The sequence below is a fragment of the Aethalodelphis obliquidens genome, unplaced genomic scaffold (assembly GCF_003676395.1).
Source record: "Aethalodelphis obliquidens isolate GAN/ISIS:26980383/991018 unplaced genomic scaffold, ASM367639v1 scaffold42, whole genome shotgun sequence".
Classification (NCBI taxonomy): domain Eukaryota; kingdom Metazoa; phylum Chordata; class Mammalia; order Artiodactyla; family Delphinidae; genus Aethalodelphis; species Aethalodelphis obliquidens.
In genome coordinates, this window is record NW_020837986.1 from 4606168 (window position 1) to 4620978 (window position 14811).

Genomic DNA, 14811 nt, shown 5'->3' on the forward strand with positions numbered 1-14811 from the left:
TGGGTAGCCTCTGTCCATCTAGTTCCTTGTCTACAAGCTCAGCATAGGCTGTGGCAGACCCCACTGAGATGCCTGGATCTCAGAAGCTTTGGTGGGTCTTTGAGTCTCAGCTACATCTTCCGGGAAACCCCCAGGTGAAAAGGCTTTCTAACACGTGGCCTCTTGATCCATGCTGGGGTGGTCCCAGCGAGCCTGCAGCCTCAACCTTAGCTCTCCTCCTTGCCCCTGGACAGTGTCCATCTCCACGCCCCTTGGGAACCAGGAGTTGAGGAAGCATGCTTTGCCTTGCTCTGAGCCACGACCTGTGCCACCTACCTTAATATTTCTTTCCCCAACTATAGTCATCTAGTGACTCAACAGATCCGGGGCATAAAGTGTCTGTCTCTCACTCTTGATGACACTATAAACTTAAGGGACAATTTATGATCCTAGACCAGGCTTTCTTAGTCTCTGCACCATTGAGCACTGGGGCCAGATTCCTCTCGGGGGGGCGTCACATGCATTGTAGGATATTTAGCAGCAGCCTGGCCTCTACTCACTAGATGCCCATAGCAGCCCCCACCTGTGATTGTCAAAAATGTCTCTAGAATTGCCACATGTCCCCTGGGTGACAAAGCAACCTCTGCTGAGAAGCACTGTCTTAGGTTGAAAAGCAACCACTGCCTTTTGCTCTCAGCTGTAGGTTCGAATTTCTAATTCCAAAAATATAGAAAAGGTAATAGGCAAGATCTCTCAATACCATGTTACATTATCTTTTGGTGCAAGGTAAGCATAATTAGCCCCATTTTACACAGGAGAAACTGAGGCCTGGATGGCACAGCTAGTAAGCAGCAGAGACTGGATTTGAACCCAAGCCTGTCTGATGCCAAAACCTATGTATTTTTTAAAACTACTCATGATCTGATGATGAAATAAACACTGTGAAGGTTTTCCTAGAATGGGGGAAAGTTGCTATGATTTGTGTTGAACTAAAGATTGTAGTTGCCCTTCCTCAGAGTGTTCTATCTAACCCTTACAGCAGCACAAGGTAGACAGTATTTCGCCCATTTTACAGATGGGGAAAACTGAGGCCCAGCAAGCCTAACGAATGGTTTGAAATCAGCACAGCAAAGATGTTTAAGCCCAGTGTTTCTGTGCTCAGAGCTCTGACTTTTCAACAACCAGGAAAATGGGTAGCTGTTCCCCAACAGGAAAGCTGAGCCTAATTTCCTACATAAAACTCTACCTTTCTAGCCAATGTGTCCTGCAGGCAGCAAGAAAGGCTTCATGATAAATGAAACCAATGCCCCCGGCCCCTGACCTTAGCCTTTTTCTGTGACCCCTTTCCTTACCTCAGCTCTGTATGCAGTACTGGCCTGAGAAGACCTCGGGGTGCTACGGGCCCATCCAGGTGGAATTCGTCTCCGCAGACATCGATGAGGACATCATCCACAGAATATTCCGCATCTGTAACATGGCTCGGGTAAGTGTATGGCTGCCGCTGCTTCCCAGACTCCTCCTTCCCAAAACAGATGGAAGCTGCCGGGAGAGGACCCTGCAGGCCAGCCAGGAGTCTGTGCTGTCCTCTCCTGTTCATCTCGTCCTTGGGGAAGTGATGCCTTTGCCAATTCCGGCTCCAGACCCAGCAATGGCTCCCACACACAGAGACACATAGGGGGACATCCAGCCTGCCATCTGCCTGTTTCCTGACACACTTGCTGCCATGTAGACACAAAATCTCAGAATGTAGCGCTTCCCTGTGTCACGCTGTTTCGGCATGAGTTGATGCAGCCTTTGATTGGATCCAGTAAGCTTTGGGCTAGATGGTGGGAACACTAAGATGGAAAATAGTAAGTTGCTTCCATGAGGAATTTCACTGCTGGGTGGAGTAGTATTGGGTGGGAGGGAACAGATGAGTGATCTATGAAATGGTGGCTAACTGAAGTGACCTTGGTCTTTACTGGGGGCTCGTGGTGAACAGGATTCAGTCCCTGCCCTCAGAATTCTCCATCTAATGGGAAAGCGAGACGTGTTTTGGCTCATGAACGGGAGAAGAATCCTGCCCAGTATTCAGGGAAGGCTTTCCTAGAGAAAGGGGCATTTGAATTGGGTTTTGAGGACTGAGTAGAAGTTTTTCAGGTAGCGGAGGGATGCAGAGCAGTCATGGCAGGAGAATCAATGTGCACAGAGGTGTAGAGGTGGGTATGGGGATAGTGTGTGACTCTCCCCATGAGGACATTATAGCGTAGACCCCATTTATTCCATCTTCCACTGCAATGCTGCAGCCTCCAGGGTATCTGGAGGGCCTGCATCCCTAAAGCATCCCCAGCAGAACAGCCCTAATAGCCTCTCTCTTCTCAGCCACAGGATGGATATCGTATAGTCCAGCACCTCCAGTACATTGGCTGGCCTGCCTACCGGGACACACCCCCCTCCAAGCGCTCTCTGCTCAAAGTGGTCCGACGGCTGGAGAAGTGGCAGGAGCAGTACGATGGGAGGGAGGGACGCACTGTGGTCCACTGCCTGTGAGTATGATGGAGGGGTCTCCCGGGCAACTGGGTGGTGGGTAATGGGACATCCTTGAGGATGCCGCTGGCCACAAATACCAGCCCTAGGCATGCCTGGCCATACATCCTTACAGGCCAATAGGAGTGTAGTCGAGGCATTACAGTCCTTTTAATGGACTGGGATTGCAGCCATAAAGCTATGTGTGGAACAGCTGACTCACGATCATTCACTTTGCTTCTTAGACAATGATTTGGGGAGAAGTGATGGACAGGGCCTCACTCTTTCAAAAGGAAGTTGAATCAAAGTCTTCCCTTTTTCAGAATAATATTTCTGGAGCAGGTGGAGGAATTAATAACATCTTACCCTGGAATTGAGTTCAGTCATTTCAAAACCGGCTTATCGTGCCCCCTCTTTCATGTGGTGCACAGATGTCAGGAAAATCAGAGAGCTTAAGGGAGGGGTGGACAGGGGGCCCTTCCTCCTCTTTCCCATGCGATTGCTTTTTAGCCTGCTTTTTGCAGGAGTACCTTTTATTCGTGTCTTCCCCTGCCGAGGTGACCAGCAGTTTGAGCTGTAGGAAAGCACAGGGGTGTCCTTCTGTCAAGAGACTTTGGCATCCTTGGAGGGCAGAGACACCAAAACAGACACTGAAATGCAGGCACTGGCCAGTGAATGGAGGGCAACTGTCTGTACTTGAACCATCTGGTCGTTGGGTGTCCTGTGGATAAAACATCTGAGAGGTAGACTCAGTGACTTAGTTTCCATCCAGATGTTCTCTAGACACAGACCATTACATGACATCATTAGTTGCTCTTAGCAGTACGCCCAGGAGTTCCAAATCTGGCACATTCCTAAAGAGGTTTTCTGTAAAGAGTTGGAGGGGTGTTTCTATGAAGATGACTTATGGAGCATCAGAAAGAAAGTGTGACAGAGGAATGACCCTGCCAAGAGCCCCCTTTCCCTATTTTCCAGGTCAGTAGGGTCTTGCTTAAACCAGGGTGTATAAATAGAGATGCGTCTTTTCGGGATTCAGCATCTGAGACCCATCCCAGCCCCACCCAAAACCTAGGCTGGCTGACCCCAGCTAACAGAGGTGTCTCTGGTACTGCTGTCCTCAGCGGATGGAAGGAACTAGGAATAAAAACACACGCAACCTTCCGCTGTCTTCACTGGATGTGTAGGTGGACGCAGAGCATCCTTTTGGACAAGGATACAGGCACCACACGGACAAAGACACTCTGTCTGTCCTGGGGGTTTGGGTCAGTGTGCCGTGGGTGGCAGTCACATGCTGCTAGAACCAAGGAAACATCAAGCTAAGTGAGCTTTCAAAGGTTATCAAATGGAGAACCTGAGGCTCAGACACAGGAAGTGACTTGCCCAAGGTCAAAGCAGGTTCACGGCACAGATGGGACTCCAACCATAACTCATGGCTCAGGCTAAGACTTTTACCACTGCCTCACCTTGCATTTGCCAGGGCAGTCACCCTCCACTACTGCCAACACGGCCTTAGGCTCAGCAGGTGCCTGAGGGGTACCCAGGAGTCTCGCTCACCTTTTTGCTGTGTGTTTAGAAATGGGGGAGGCCGCAGCGGAACCTTCTGTGCTGTCTGCAGCGTGTGTGAGATGATCCAGCAGCAAAACATCATCGATGTGTTCCACATCGTGAAAACATTACGTAACAACAAGTCCAACATGGTGGAGACCCTGGTGAGTGTCCCGAGAACTGTTCTCCAGTAGCCAGGGGCTGACCGTAGTTCCCTTGACCTGAAGAAAATAGCATCAGAGTAAAAACATTCAACAGCCGGATGCTTCCTGAGCACCTGCAGTCACTGCCCTTTGCCCCCAGTTACCTGCTTCCTCCCTCCAGCCTCACCAGCTTCTCTTCTGCAGAGAGTCCAGATATTCGTCTTGGCACACGCTGCATTGTTTTACTCTTTCCACTCTGTGGGAAAGTATCACTGATTCTGGCTTAGGGGTAGGGATTCTGGATTAGTAGCATGTGAATTAGGTTTTTGACTCAGTCCAGTCCCATTCTAATTAATTTATGCTCATTTTTATCATATAAAGCATTAGGCTAGGACACTGTGAAGCAAGGGATAGGAAGAGACTGGGGGCAGAGCTCCAGATGTTAAGAAAGACCTGGTGCAGAGATGGAGACATACCATACACAGGGAACTTTAATGAGTCTTCAAGTCTGTGCTAAGTGTGGTCTTACCCAAAGTGAGGGCCTACTCCAAGTCTGGTCCACAGACCAGCAGCAGCAGTAGTGTCACACGGGAGCCTGGTAGAAACGCAGACTTTTTTTTTTTTTTGGCGGTACGCGGGCCTCTCACTGCTGTGGCCTCTCCCGTTGCGGAGCACAGGCTCCGGACGTGCAGGCTCAGCGGCCATGGCTCATGGGCCCAACCGCTCTGCAGCATATGGGATCTTCCTGGACTGGGGCATGAACCCGCGTCCCCTGCATCGGCAGGCAGACTCTCAACCACTGCACTACCAGGGAAGCCCGAAATGCAGACTCTTGAGCTCCACTCCAGATCTATTGAATCTGAATCTGCGTGGACAATTTTGAATTGACTGTTAGTATAGACATAGATAATGTTTCCTCCATAATCTGTATCTCTAAACTAAATGCATTTTCCCTTTCCTTTTCATCTTCTCTTCTCCCTCTCTGCCTCTCCTCCTCTCAGGAACAGTATAAATTTGTATACGAGGTGGCACTGGAATATTTAAGCTCCTTTTAGCCCAATGGCGTGGAGAACCTGCCGGAGTCCAGAGGCTGCTGCAGCCAACCCCCTTTTCTGTGAACGGCAGCAACTGGGCTCAGGGGCTAAGCGGTGGCGCCCTGCCCAACTCCAGGAGAAGACTGGTGGGCCTGTGGTCCACGGTGGGCTCTGTACCTTCGGAGGAGTCTCCAGTTGCTGTGGAGGACGCCGCCCTGAAAGGCCCAGGCTTCTTTTCCAACCTCAGGCACGGGCCCATACAGAAGTGCACCTGTATAGCAAGGCCCGGATTTTTCAGTGCCCAGACCTCTTCCTTTTGCTCTTTTCAGGTTTGTGAATCTCGAGGCAAGCTGACTGTGTGGGTATAGGGGAGTGACAGGCCTGGCAGCACGTCCTCTGCCCTCCGTCCTCTGGGCGGTGGGGGGATGTGTGCTTTCCTCCTCCACGGGGTCGTGAATATGACCGGGCTCTGCTGCCGTCTCCTTCAGGGACCTCTGGATCACTGGGACTTCAGGATGCTCCCGAGACCACAGCAGAGGCCCCCATCCTCCCAACTAACCTGCATGGGGCTTGGCCCACCACCATTGTGTACTCGTCCCCCAGCCCAGGCCTTGACCTTCTGTCGTTCACTGGCCAGTCCGCCGTGTCCGCGGCAGTCCTGGACAAAGGTCTGCTTTGCGTTTCTGTGGTCAGTGCGGTGGGGCAGAACTGCAGGGGACTTTGCTGCTGCTCCTTGTGTCTGTGAAGAAGGACTGCCTCCCTGGGGCACGGCTCTGGCTGACCCTGTGTGTCTTGGGCGGTGGCTCCTTTGGGAGGGGTGAACAAGTTAAGATTTGATGATTTTCCAAAGTGTACGTGTAAAGAAACTTTCTTTTGGAGGGTGTAAAATCTTCCTTAGTCTCATATCAAAAAAAGGTGGGAGGGACGTTTGGTTGTGTAGCTATAAGACAAATCTCTGGGGCCTGTTATCTCTCCTGGAAATGTCCTCAAAAGGTCCCAGCCAGGGACAGCACAGCCACTGAGCAAGGGAGAGATAGTCTGAAGGGCTAGTCTGAAGACAGTCCCTTTTGGCCTTTGGGGCAGACAGAGTACCGGCATAACCTCGGATCTCCAAATTTGAACACCTTCCTAGAGAAACTCAGCTGCCATCTTAGAAAAGAGTCATCATGGACCCAGCTATACTTTGGTTTAAAATAGGACAAGGGGATCGGACCTGGGGAACCTAGACTCTTGCCCAAAGTATGGGTCAGTCAGTGACTGACAGGGGCGCCAGCACTGGCTAAGTATCTCTCATATGCCAGGCTTGGCAACTTCTTGGAACCCACCCCCGCCCTCCCTGAGAGAGCTATTCACCTGTTATCCTTATTTTACAACCGAAGACACTGAGGCGTCTTCCTCAGTCATGATGTTCTGGTTTCCAAAAGGCAGGTAATAGTGATGAGACTTCTTTGTAACATTTTCTTCATCCTTTTCTCAGCCAAGCAATTATTATATGGACGGAAAATAAGGCCAGAAATTTCTGAGCAGCGAACTCCACAAATGGGAATTTAATTCTTTCCTATGCCAATTTTTCTGGGAAGCTCAGAATTTCAGATATATTTCAGCAGCTCATTCCCAGCTCCCCAGGAAAGCTAGTCCCATCTCCTCTCTTAGCCAGTGAAAACAATTCCCTGTGCCCTCAGGCGGTGAGGTCTGCCAGCCAGGGACACTCTACCTTGGTCTCTAGCTGGTGCTTTGGTACAGTACCTGGCAGCTCCCCGGGTGGCCTGGGATCCAGGAAGCTTCATCTTGAAGGCTGGTCTAGCTCCAGAGCGGCCATGAGAAGCATAGAATTCAATAAGGCACAGTGTTCTCCCTAAAGAACTTACTGTATCCTGGGAAAACTGAACCACAGCGCAAAGTGTTACACGAGCCTCACAGCAAGAGAGATTCAGCGTAGAGCTTTCTAGAGGAGGTGACATCCATTCCACTGGGTAGAAAAAGGAAGAAAAGGAAACTCAGGCCAAGGTATCAGCATATGCAAAGACAAAGAGGTGTGCAGGATCCTTGGGGGGGGGGGGGCGGGGGGGGGGTGCGGTGAGATGGCAGATCAGCTCAACTAGAGCAGAACATGGCAGGAGGACAGCCAGGGTCAGGGGGCAAATGCTCCACCAGCAGGGCAGACTTGGCCCCTGCGGGCAAGCAGGACGCAGTGGAGCTTTGAGTGATGCGCTCAGCTCAGTGCTAGAGGAGGCTCCCTCTGGGGCCAGTGGGGCTGCCTCTTTCCTTTCATCAGACACTGTGAAAATGGTCCCTTAAGCGTATACTTTTTAATATCACATCTATTTGTCTGTCTGCTCATTATTTTGTTGCTGGATCAGGAGACGCAGCTTCTGTGAGAAACTCAGGGTCTCTGCTCTGCCACGAAGCAGGGTGACCAAGCCAGACCCCTGGGCCCATGAGGACGGGACATGGAAGGAGCCCACAGAAGCTGTTGCCGTCAGCATGGGCTCTGGAACTGTCTGGAAGTCCAGGGACACCAGACTCGATCAAGGAAGGGCTGTCACTTCGGAGGTTCAAAAGGAAGCATCTCAAAGCAAAAGAAGGCGGAGGAGCCCCACCATGAACTTGCTCTTCCCCTTTCATGGTCCCTTTTCCTGGTCCCCAGGCCCTGGCCCCCTGCTGGCCTCCCCTGGCTCTAGTCTCGGCCTTCAAGGAGCCTGTGACATAGCAGATCAGCCAGCTATATGCTCCTCTCTCAGATCTGGGCTCATCCGTACAGAATGGGGGCTGGGAGAGGGTTGTGCTCTCTAACAAACACAAAGAAACCCTAGGATTTACTCTGCTCAGGAGGGGGCAGAATAGCTGGCAGATGAAAATGACAGTGGCGTCTATCATTTCAGATGGTAGGAATTTAGAGTGTGACTTTGGGGAGAAGGAATTTAGAATGAAAACTCGGGCCGTGCTGGGTAACCCAACAAGGGCCAGTGATGGTTCCCCCAGCTCAGCACCCCTGGCCCCCGTCACTTCCTCACAACCCAACCGCCCTCCGGAGGATGCAGGGCAGTGAACAGTCTCCGGCCAGTTTACACTGGAAGACACTGAGGCTCGCGGATGGGGATGCTTCCCCCAAGATCCCACGTGGCAAGAATGCGGCAGGACGTGGATGAGACGGGGCGCCTGTGCCCGGGAATTTGGACTTGATCCCAGGAAAGCTCATGGGCAAACAGCACCTCCCCCGGGGTACTCTACACTTACGGGGCAGGCTCACCGTTCACGACGCAGAGGGAAGTGGAACTCATGGTCTCTGGGTCTCCATGACGGGGGCCAGCCTCCTGTCTCTGGGCTGCCCAAGAGAGTCCCCTCACTTAGCACAAAGCCTCATGGCTCTCACCTCCTAGACGTGGACCCTGTTTGGAGGAGAGGCAAGGAATTAACGAGAAGCCAGGTACTGTCCCCACCTGACTGCACGTCTGGCCTAGACATCTTCGGGATGTATCCTAGCTGCATCCTAACACGTCGTCCTCTCCTCCTTTCTGGTACGAAGGTCCTGGGGCCGGGGGGCTCTGAGCCTCTAGATGGCTACAGCACGCCTCCCGTTGTGGGAGCAGAAGGGGTCAGATTGCTTTTACACTGTCTCTGGATGTAGCCCGGGCAGTGGCCTGCCTGCCAGATGTCAGCCTTCCCGTGCAAGCAGCAGACCCTGTGCTGGAGACTGTAAACGTGAGCTCACCGAATTCTTCCAGCGTTCCTAAGAAGTGCTTCTAATTGTCACCATTTTATACATGAGGAGACTGAGGTTCAGAGGAGTGAAGTCGTTGGCCCACAGTTCCACCACAGCTAGTAAAGGAGGGAGCCAGGATTTAAACTGGTTCTTTTGACTTCAAAGACAATATTTTCCCATGTCTCAGATTTTCCCATGGTGGGGGGGCTACCCATAGCAGCAAAGACTAGAGTGAAACAGGCCCAATGGATCTTGTAAAGCCCAAAGCAGACAATGGTCAGCTTAAAATTCCTTCAGTTTCATGTCTAGCAATTCACATAATATTTGCATTCTTCTCTAATTTAGCCTGATTTGTTTTCATAGAAGTGCATAAATATTTTTTTAACCACATGTGCTCTGGTCCCTCATGTGGCTTTGATCCCTTCAACTCACTACGATGGACCCTAGGGAATTACAGCCCAGTCTAGGAGGCACAATGCCTGGCCATGCTGCTTCCTCCTGCGGCCAATTCTAGACTCAAGTGCAGCCCACCTTCCCCTTAGCAGATCCTATGGTATGGGGGTACCCTGACCTCACTGTTCATGGGTTGATCTCAACTCAAGTCTTCTTAAGTTGGATACTGGAAAAAAGCCATTGAAATCTACTAGAATTACAAGGACATGCCCATCTGGAGTGGCGACGGCTGAGCGCATAAAACCCTAAAGGGAAAGGAGGTGATGAACACAGCCTTACTCAGCAGATTGCTGAATGCTGGGGCCTCTACAAGGTGGTGCCCTTAGTCTAGGTAGAGTCATACGGTTGCTAATGTGGGCCAATCTGAGGACACTTCACGTGAGGGGCTGGGGGCTGGAAGCCTCGTCACTTTACTGCAACCCCACATACTCACTGGGTTCTTACAACACGCAGGGCCCTGGGGGGGCTGCCATCAGGAAGCTCAGTTTACTATGGCACAGCCCATCCCTTGCTGAGACATGGGGTTGTGATAGGAAGGACTCAGTCTTTGGTTCTAATTCAGCCCAGCCATTTCTTGGCTGTAGAATGTTGGGCCAACCAACCAATTAGTGGGAAAAGATGTAGAAAGAGGAGCCTCGGCCAGGTAGAAGGGGTAAGTAGATCTGGAGAGCTTTGGGTAGGAAAACAGGAAGGCAAAGCCAAGTTAGGACCCGATAGGACTCCTCAGAACCAAGGTTGCATACAGTCTGCTGGGCAAAGTGGTCACTTCTGTGACACAGTAGGATGGGGGATGGAGAGGGACTGGCCAGAACCACCTGGAACAAAGGTGCTGCTTTAGAATGCGTCTCAGTATCTTGGAGAAAAGATGATAATCTTTCCCTCTGACCAATCATGTTTATCCATCATCGGTTCCCCGTTGGAAGCTAGCTCCTGGTGTGTAGCCTCACCATGCTCCACGTTTCCTCAGTTCTGGTGTGAATTCCTGGTGTGTGTCCTCACTGCGGTCCACACAGTTGTGGTGTGAATCCCTGTTGTGTGCACAGAGGTGTTCAGTCTAGCAAGGATGCTGCAGACAGAAGTGAGGCCCAGGGAGGAGCAAACAGATGCTCATCATGTCATCTTTGCAGGAGTAACTGCCCAGCCCAGATCCAGGGACACTGAAGGAGAGGGCAGCTCCCCTGTACCTCACAGGGGATGAAGAAAACCCCCTTCACTTAGCCTGCATCTGGCCTCTCCTGGGCTGGACAGAGAGGCCATCAGCACCAAGTTGAGTCAGGAGTAATGCCATGGAAAAAACGGGTGAGCCTGTCGGTAAGATGACCACGATGCTAATTCTAAACCATAAGGCCAACACATTGTGCTGGGCCGGGATCCTGGGGGACAGGTGGTCAACCCAAGCTGCAGGGCAGAAGATGAGACATGAGTCACATGGTGGCCATGCATCTCCAAGCCCTGACTTGCCTTCCCCGTCATCTAACTAGTCTGAGCTCCTTCTCAGCCCATGATGCCAGCTTCAAATCACAGCCAAATAAAACAGGGAAATAAGTAATGTGAACCCAGCATAGAGGGAACCAGCTGAGACTCAGCCTTGTTCCTATATCCCCATGCAAGGGTTCCGTGTTGGAGGTTTTCAACAGAGACGTGCCTAGCAGTGATAAAATGCAAGGCCTTGGCTTCCATCTAACCAGGATCCGCCTTTGAGGTCATACACTGAACAGCAAGGAGAGAAGTCAGTGGCAGAGAGTGGTGGAGGCTCCAGTTTTCCAGAGTCATGGGTATGATCCTCAGAAGCACAGAGAGATGTCTAAGCCATACTTATGCACGTGAACAGACTCTCTTCTGGTTTACTGGTAGCCAGACATAGACTTTTGCGTCACACTGGCTGGCTGTACAACACTCTTGTAGGTACCAAGACCATCTCTTGCATCCCTCCTGCCTGCCTCCAGAAGAGGTGGAAAAGGGTCATCAAAGAGGCCACATTCACCCCCTCAAGTCCACCCAAGAATGTTAGGTCCCAAGAGGCGGGGTCAGCACCCATAACGGTAGACCCCAGGCTTAGCATCCTAGTTATGCTAAGAGGTTGGGCTAGTCACTGCCATTGACACAAAGATGTAGGACTCAGCATGGGCATACTATAGAGTAAAGCTGCTGAGGCAGGGTTACCATGGAGCTTCCGTAGGTGTCTGAGAGCCGCTCTGAGCAGTGGGATTTGGACCCTGATCCCTGGTTGAAATGTTCAGAGAATGAGGGTCTGTGGTCCTTAGAGTGTTGGTCAGGAAGGTATTGGTACGAAAGCCTGGAGCTCAGGGTAATTATTATACTTTATGGTTCCTTGGTGAGTGGGATGCTTAGATTTGGGAGAGGAAAGGGATTACGAAGCAACCTGCCAAAACCGCAAAGTTGAGTTCCTGTACACATACTTCTGTGCCTTTGGGCTTATGAATACAAAGCAGTGGACCCCCTTCGTGATGGTCCAACAAACTCTCAGTGCCCACCGTGCACCTGTCTCTCCCATGGAAGATTAATGATGTAGGCTGTTCTTTGGACCAAAGCCTCCAGGGCAGTCTGGAGGCTCAGAGGGCCAAGGGGTGACATCCCAGGTCAGATCAGACTTCTGAAGAGTTACGCAGAATACCAGTGCCCATATCCTCCATAGGCCTGCAGATCGTTAGATAAATTAAAGTACAGTTTGCTAGTCCCGGATCACTCCTATGAGCGGAACGAGGACCAATGGGTGAAACGTCATAGCTGTAAGAGAGAACTTGCTATCTGCCAGAGATGAGTTCTGTCTCAGCAGCTGTTCAGCAAGAGCCAGGCATCTCTTTAAAGGGAAGAACGAGCTTTGCTGAGAGGGCCTTTAAGTTTCTTCCACCCTAGATGAATGTATTACGGAGCCGGGACCTTGTCTGAACGCCTTCCTTCCTGCAGAGCACAGAGCCGAGCAGGTTGGGCTTGGTGTGTGCTGGTTGAAGCCCCTACTCTCCTGCTGCCCCAGCACCACGCAGGCTAAGATGCTGCTCTAGCCACGCATCAAAGGCTCATGCAGGCTGGTTATCACCAAACAGCCCAGAGAGAGCAGCTGCTTTGCCACAGAACCCAGGCCCACCAAGATCTGTGATGAGACCAGTCATAATTTCGATCCGCTGGCCAACAGGGCCATCAGTGACCGCCGGAATCAGTAAAGGTCCAAGTAGGACCCAGAGTGGGGTTTTGCTTCCCATACACATTAACTCCAGAGGCGAATTCTACCCCTCCCCTCCGCAGTCGAGGCCTGTTAGAGCAAATTGCAAAAGCACAAGCACAGTGACTCGGTTGACATGTGATCATAGTCATCCCCGGTACATCCGTTTCATTGCCAGGTAGATCCTGAACTCGCCCAGGCTAATCCAGGCTCACCCATATTGGCAATCAGACTCAAAAGCACTTTCCTACCTTCTCTTTCCACCCTACATCTTACCAGCCAATGAAAGGCAAAGAGTTGGGGTTTCTACCATTGCCTTGGCCACTGGACACCATCATAGCCGCATAAGGGCCATCACGGGGTTCCCATCAACTCCAGGGAGACTGACATTTTCACGTCCACTGGGCATATGATACTGCACGAGACCAAAGTCTCCACACTGTTAGCAGCCTCCTCCACGAGTCCCAATGGCCTGCACTTGTACAGTTTGGGTGTTTGATACATAAGGCACGTATGAGAAGAGAAAACAAAATAAATCAACTTTTTAAAAAAGCCAGCACTGTGCTGTCAATGTTCTTTTTTTTTTTTTTTTTCCTTTCCAATTCTAGCTTCAAAAAGCAGAAGGTAAATAATGTCAGGTCAATGAATATCAGATATATTTTTTGACTGTACATTACAGTGAAGTGTAATCTTTTTACACCTGCAAGTCCATCTTATTTATTCTTGTAAATGTTCCCTGACAATGTTTGTAATATGGCTGTGTTAAAAATCTATACAATAAAGCTGTGACCCTGAGATTCATGTTTTCCTAAGATATTCTCACTGGTGTCTTCCTGAGGTTGGGTAGGGTGAGGTGGAGACAAGTTGAAGAAGGAGGAAAAGAAAAGCCTGTTACTGACTAGATTTCTTCATGTTCATTTAATCCTCACATCTTTGATGCAGGAAATATGAATTATCCCCTCTTTGCAGATGAGAATAGTTGAGGTTCATAGATATTCAGGGATATTTCATGATTTCATATTACACCTGTAAAAGGGTTGAGTCTCAAAAGTTTTTCTCAGGGGGGGTCCACAGAGTGCTGGCATCAGAATCACACCAGAAGTTTGTTAAACAGACAAATTTTTAAGACCCTACAGAATCACAGTTTCAGGATCTGCATATTAACAAACTGCCTGGATGTATCAGCTAGCTATTGCTGTGTAACATACCACCCAAAATTCAGTAACTTTAAACAGTCTTTCATGGTGGTCAGCTGGGGCTTGAGCTAGGCCGAGCTCAGCTAATCTCAGCTGGTCCACTCATGTGTTGGCTAAGGACTCTGCTCCAGGCCAGGCTTGCCTAGGACATCTTGGCTGGTGCAGCCATGTTCCATGTGTCTCTTACCCTCCTCCTGGGACCAGCAAGCTAGCCTAAGCATACACTTCTCCTGGTGACAGCAGGAACATGAGAAAGTCTGATCACATAAGTTGTTCTGAGTCATGTCTGCAACATCCCATTGGACAAAGCTGGTTGCACAGCATACTCAGAATCAAGAGTCAGGGGAAGATACTCCATCTCTTGACAAAGACCTCACTTCTCAATGTTGCAATAAATGCTGAGATTAGGTACCAAACCACTGGTGCCAGATGCAGACTTTAAACCTGTCATCTCAGAGCGTGGTCCACAGACCACCCACATCAGTTCACCTGAGAAGCTTCTAAACATGCAGAATCTGATTGAGTAGGTCCAGGATGGGTCCCAGGAACCTGAATGCTTAACAAGTGCCCCAGGTGATTGTAATGCATGCTGAAGTTATGCAAGCACTCTTCCAAATGCTCTTAGAAGGGGACAGATAAGGGACAAGGAGACAAACCAGTTCCCAAACTAGGGTATGAGGCTGCCAATCTCTGATGCACATGATGCAATGCTCTCTGCTTTACAGGTAAGCAGAAGAAACAGCTGGAACCAACTCCTTGGAATTGACTGGCTTCCCAGTTCTTTGTACGTATCCAGGTATAAGTACAAGCTGGAAGCATGAGCCATAGGGCCAGAGCCCTGGTTCACTTTGTTCTCGTTCAGCCTTAGGAATCCTGGCAGTGCTCTCCAACGTAAGAGACCTAGATGTAGTACCCACCCCTGGCAAGCCAAAAGCCTGGAGAACGCACGCTTCCCAACTCAGGTCCTAGGAGGGGAACCCGGTGGCCAGCCAGCTGGTAGTCCTTGTCGCTTTGTCCTTGGTCGTGGTAATCTCACTCATTCTGCCTGCCATGTTTACTCTTTTGCCACAAA

The 14811-nt window shown here is 50.5% G+C and overlaps 1 protein-coding gene across 1 annotated transcript in view; it reads left to right on the forward strand.

Annotated features, from left to right (window-relative positions):
• The window catches only part of PTPRT (protein tyrosine phosphatase receptor type T), a 1082400-nt gene extending 1069060 nt beyond the window's left edge, over positions 1-13340 (forward strand). The window contains exons 28-31 of the mRNA XM_027078280.1: positions 1337-1462; positions 2341-2504; positions 4058-4193; positions 5174-13340. Coding sequence (XP_026934081.1) covers positions 1337-1462; positions 2341-2504; positions 4058-4193; positions 5174-5227 — 480 coding nt within the window. The 3' untranslated portion in view covers positions 5228-13340. The remainder of the gene's footprint in view (positions 1-1336; positions 1463-2340; positions 2505-4057; positions 4194-5173) is intronic.
• The last annotated feature ends 1471 nt before the right edge of the window (positions 13341-14811 follow it).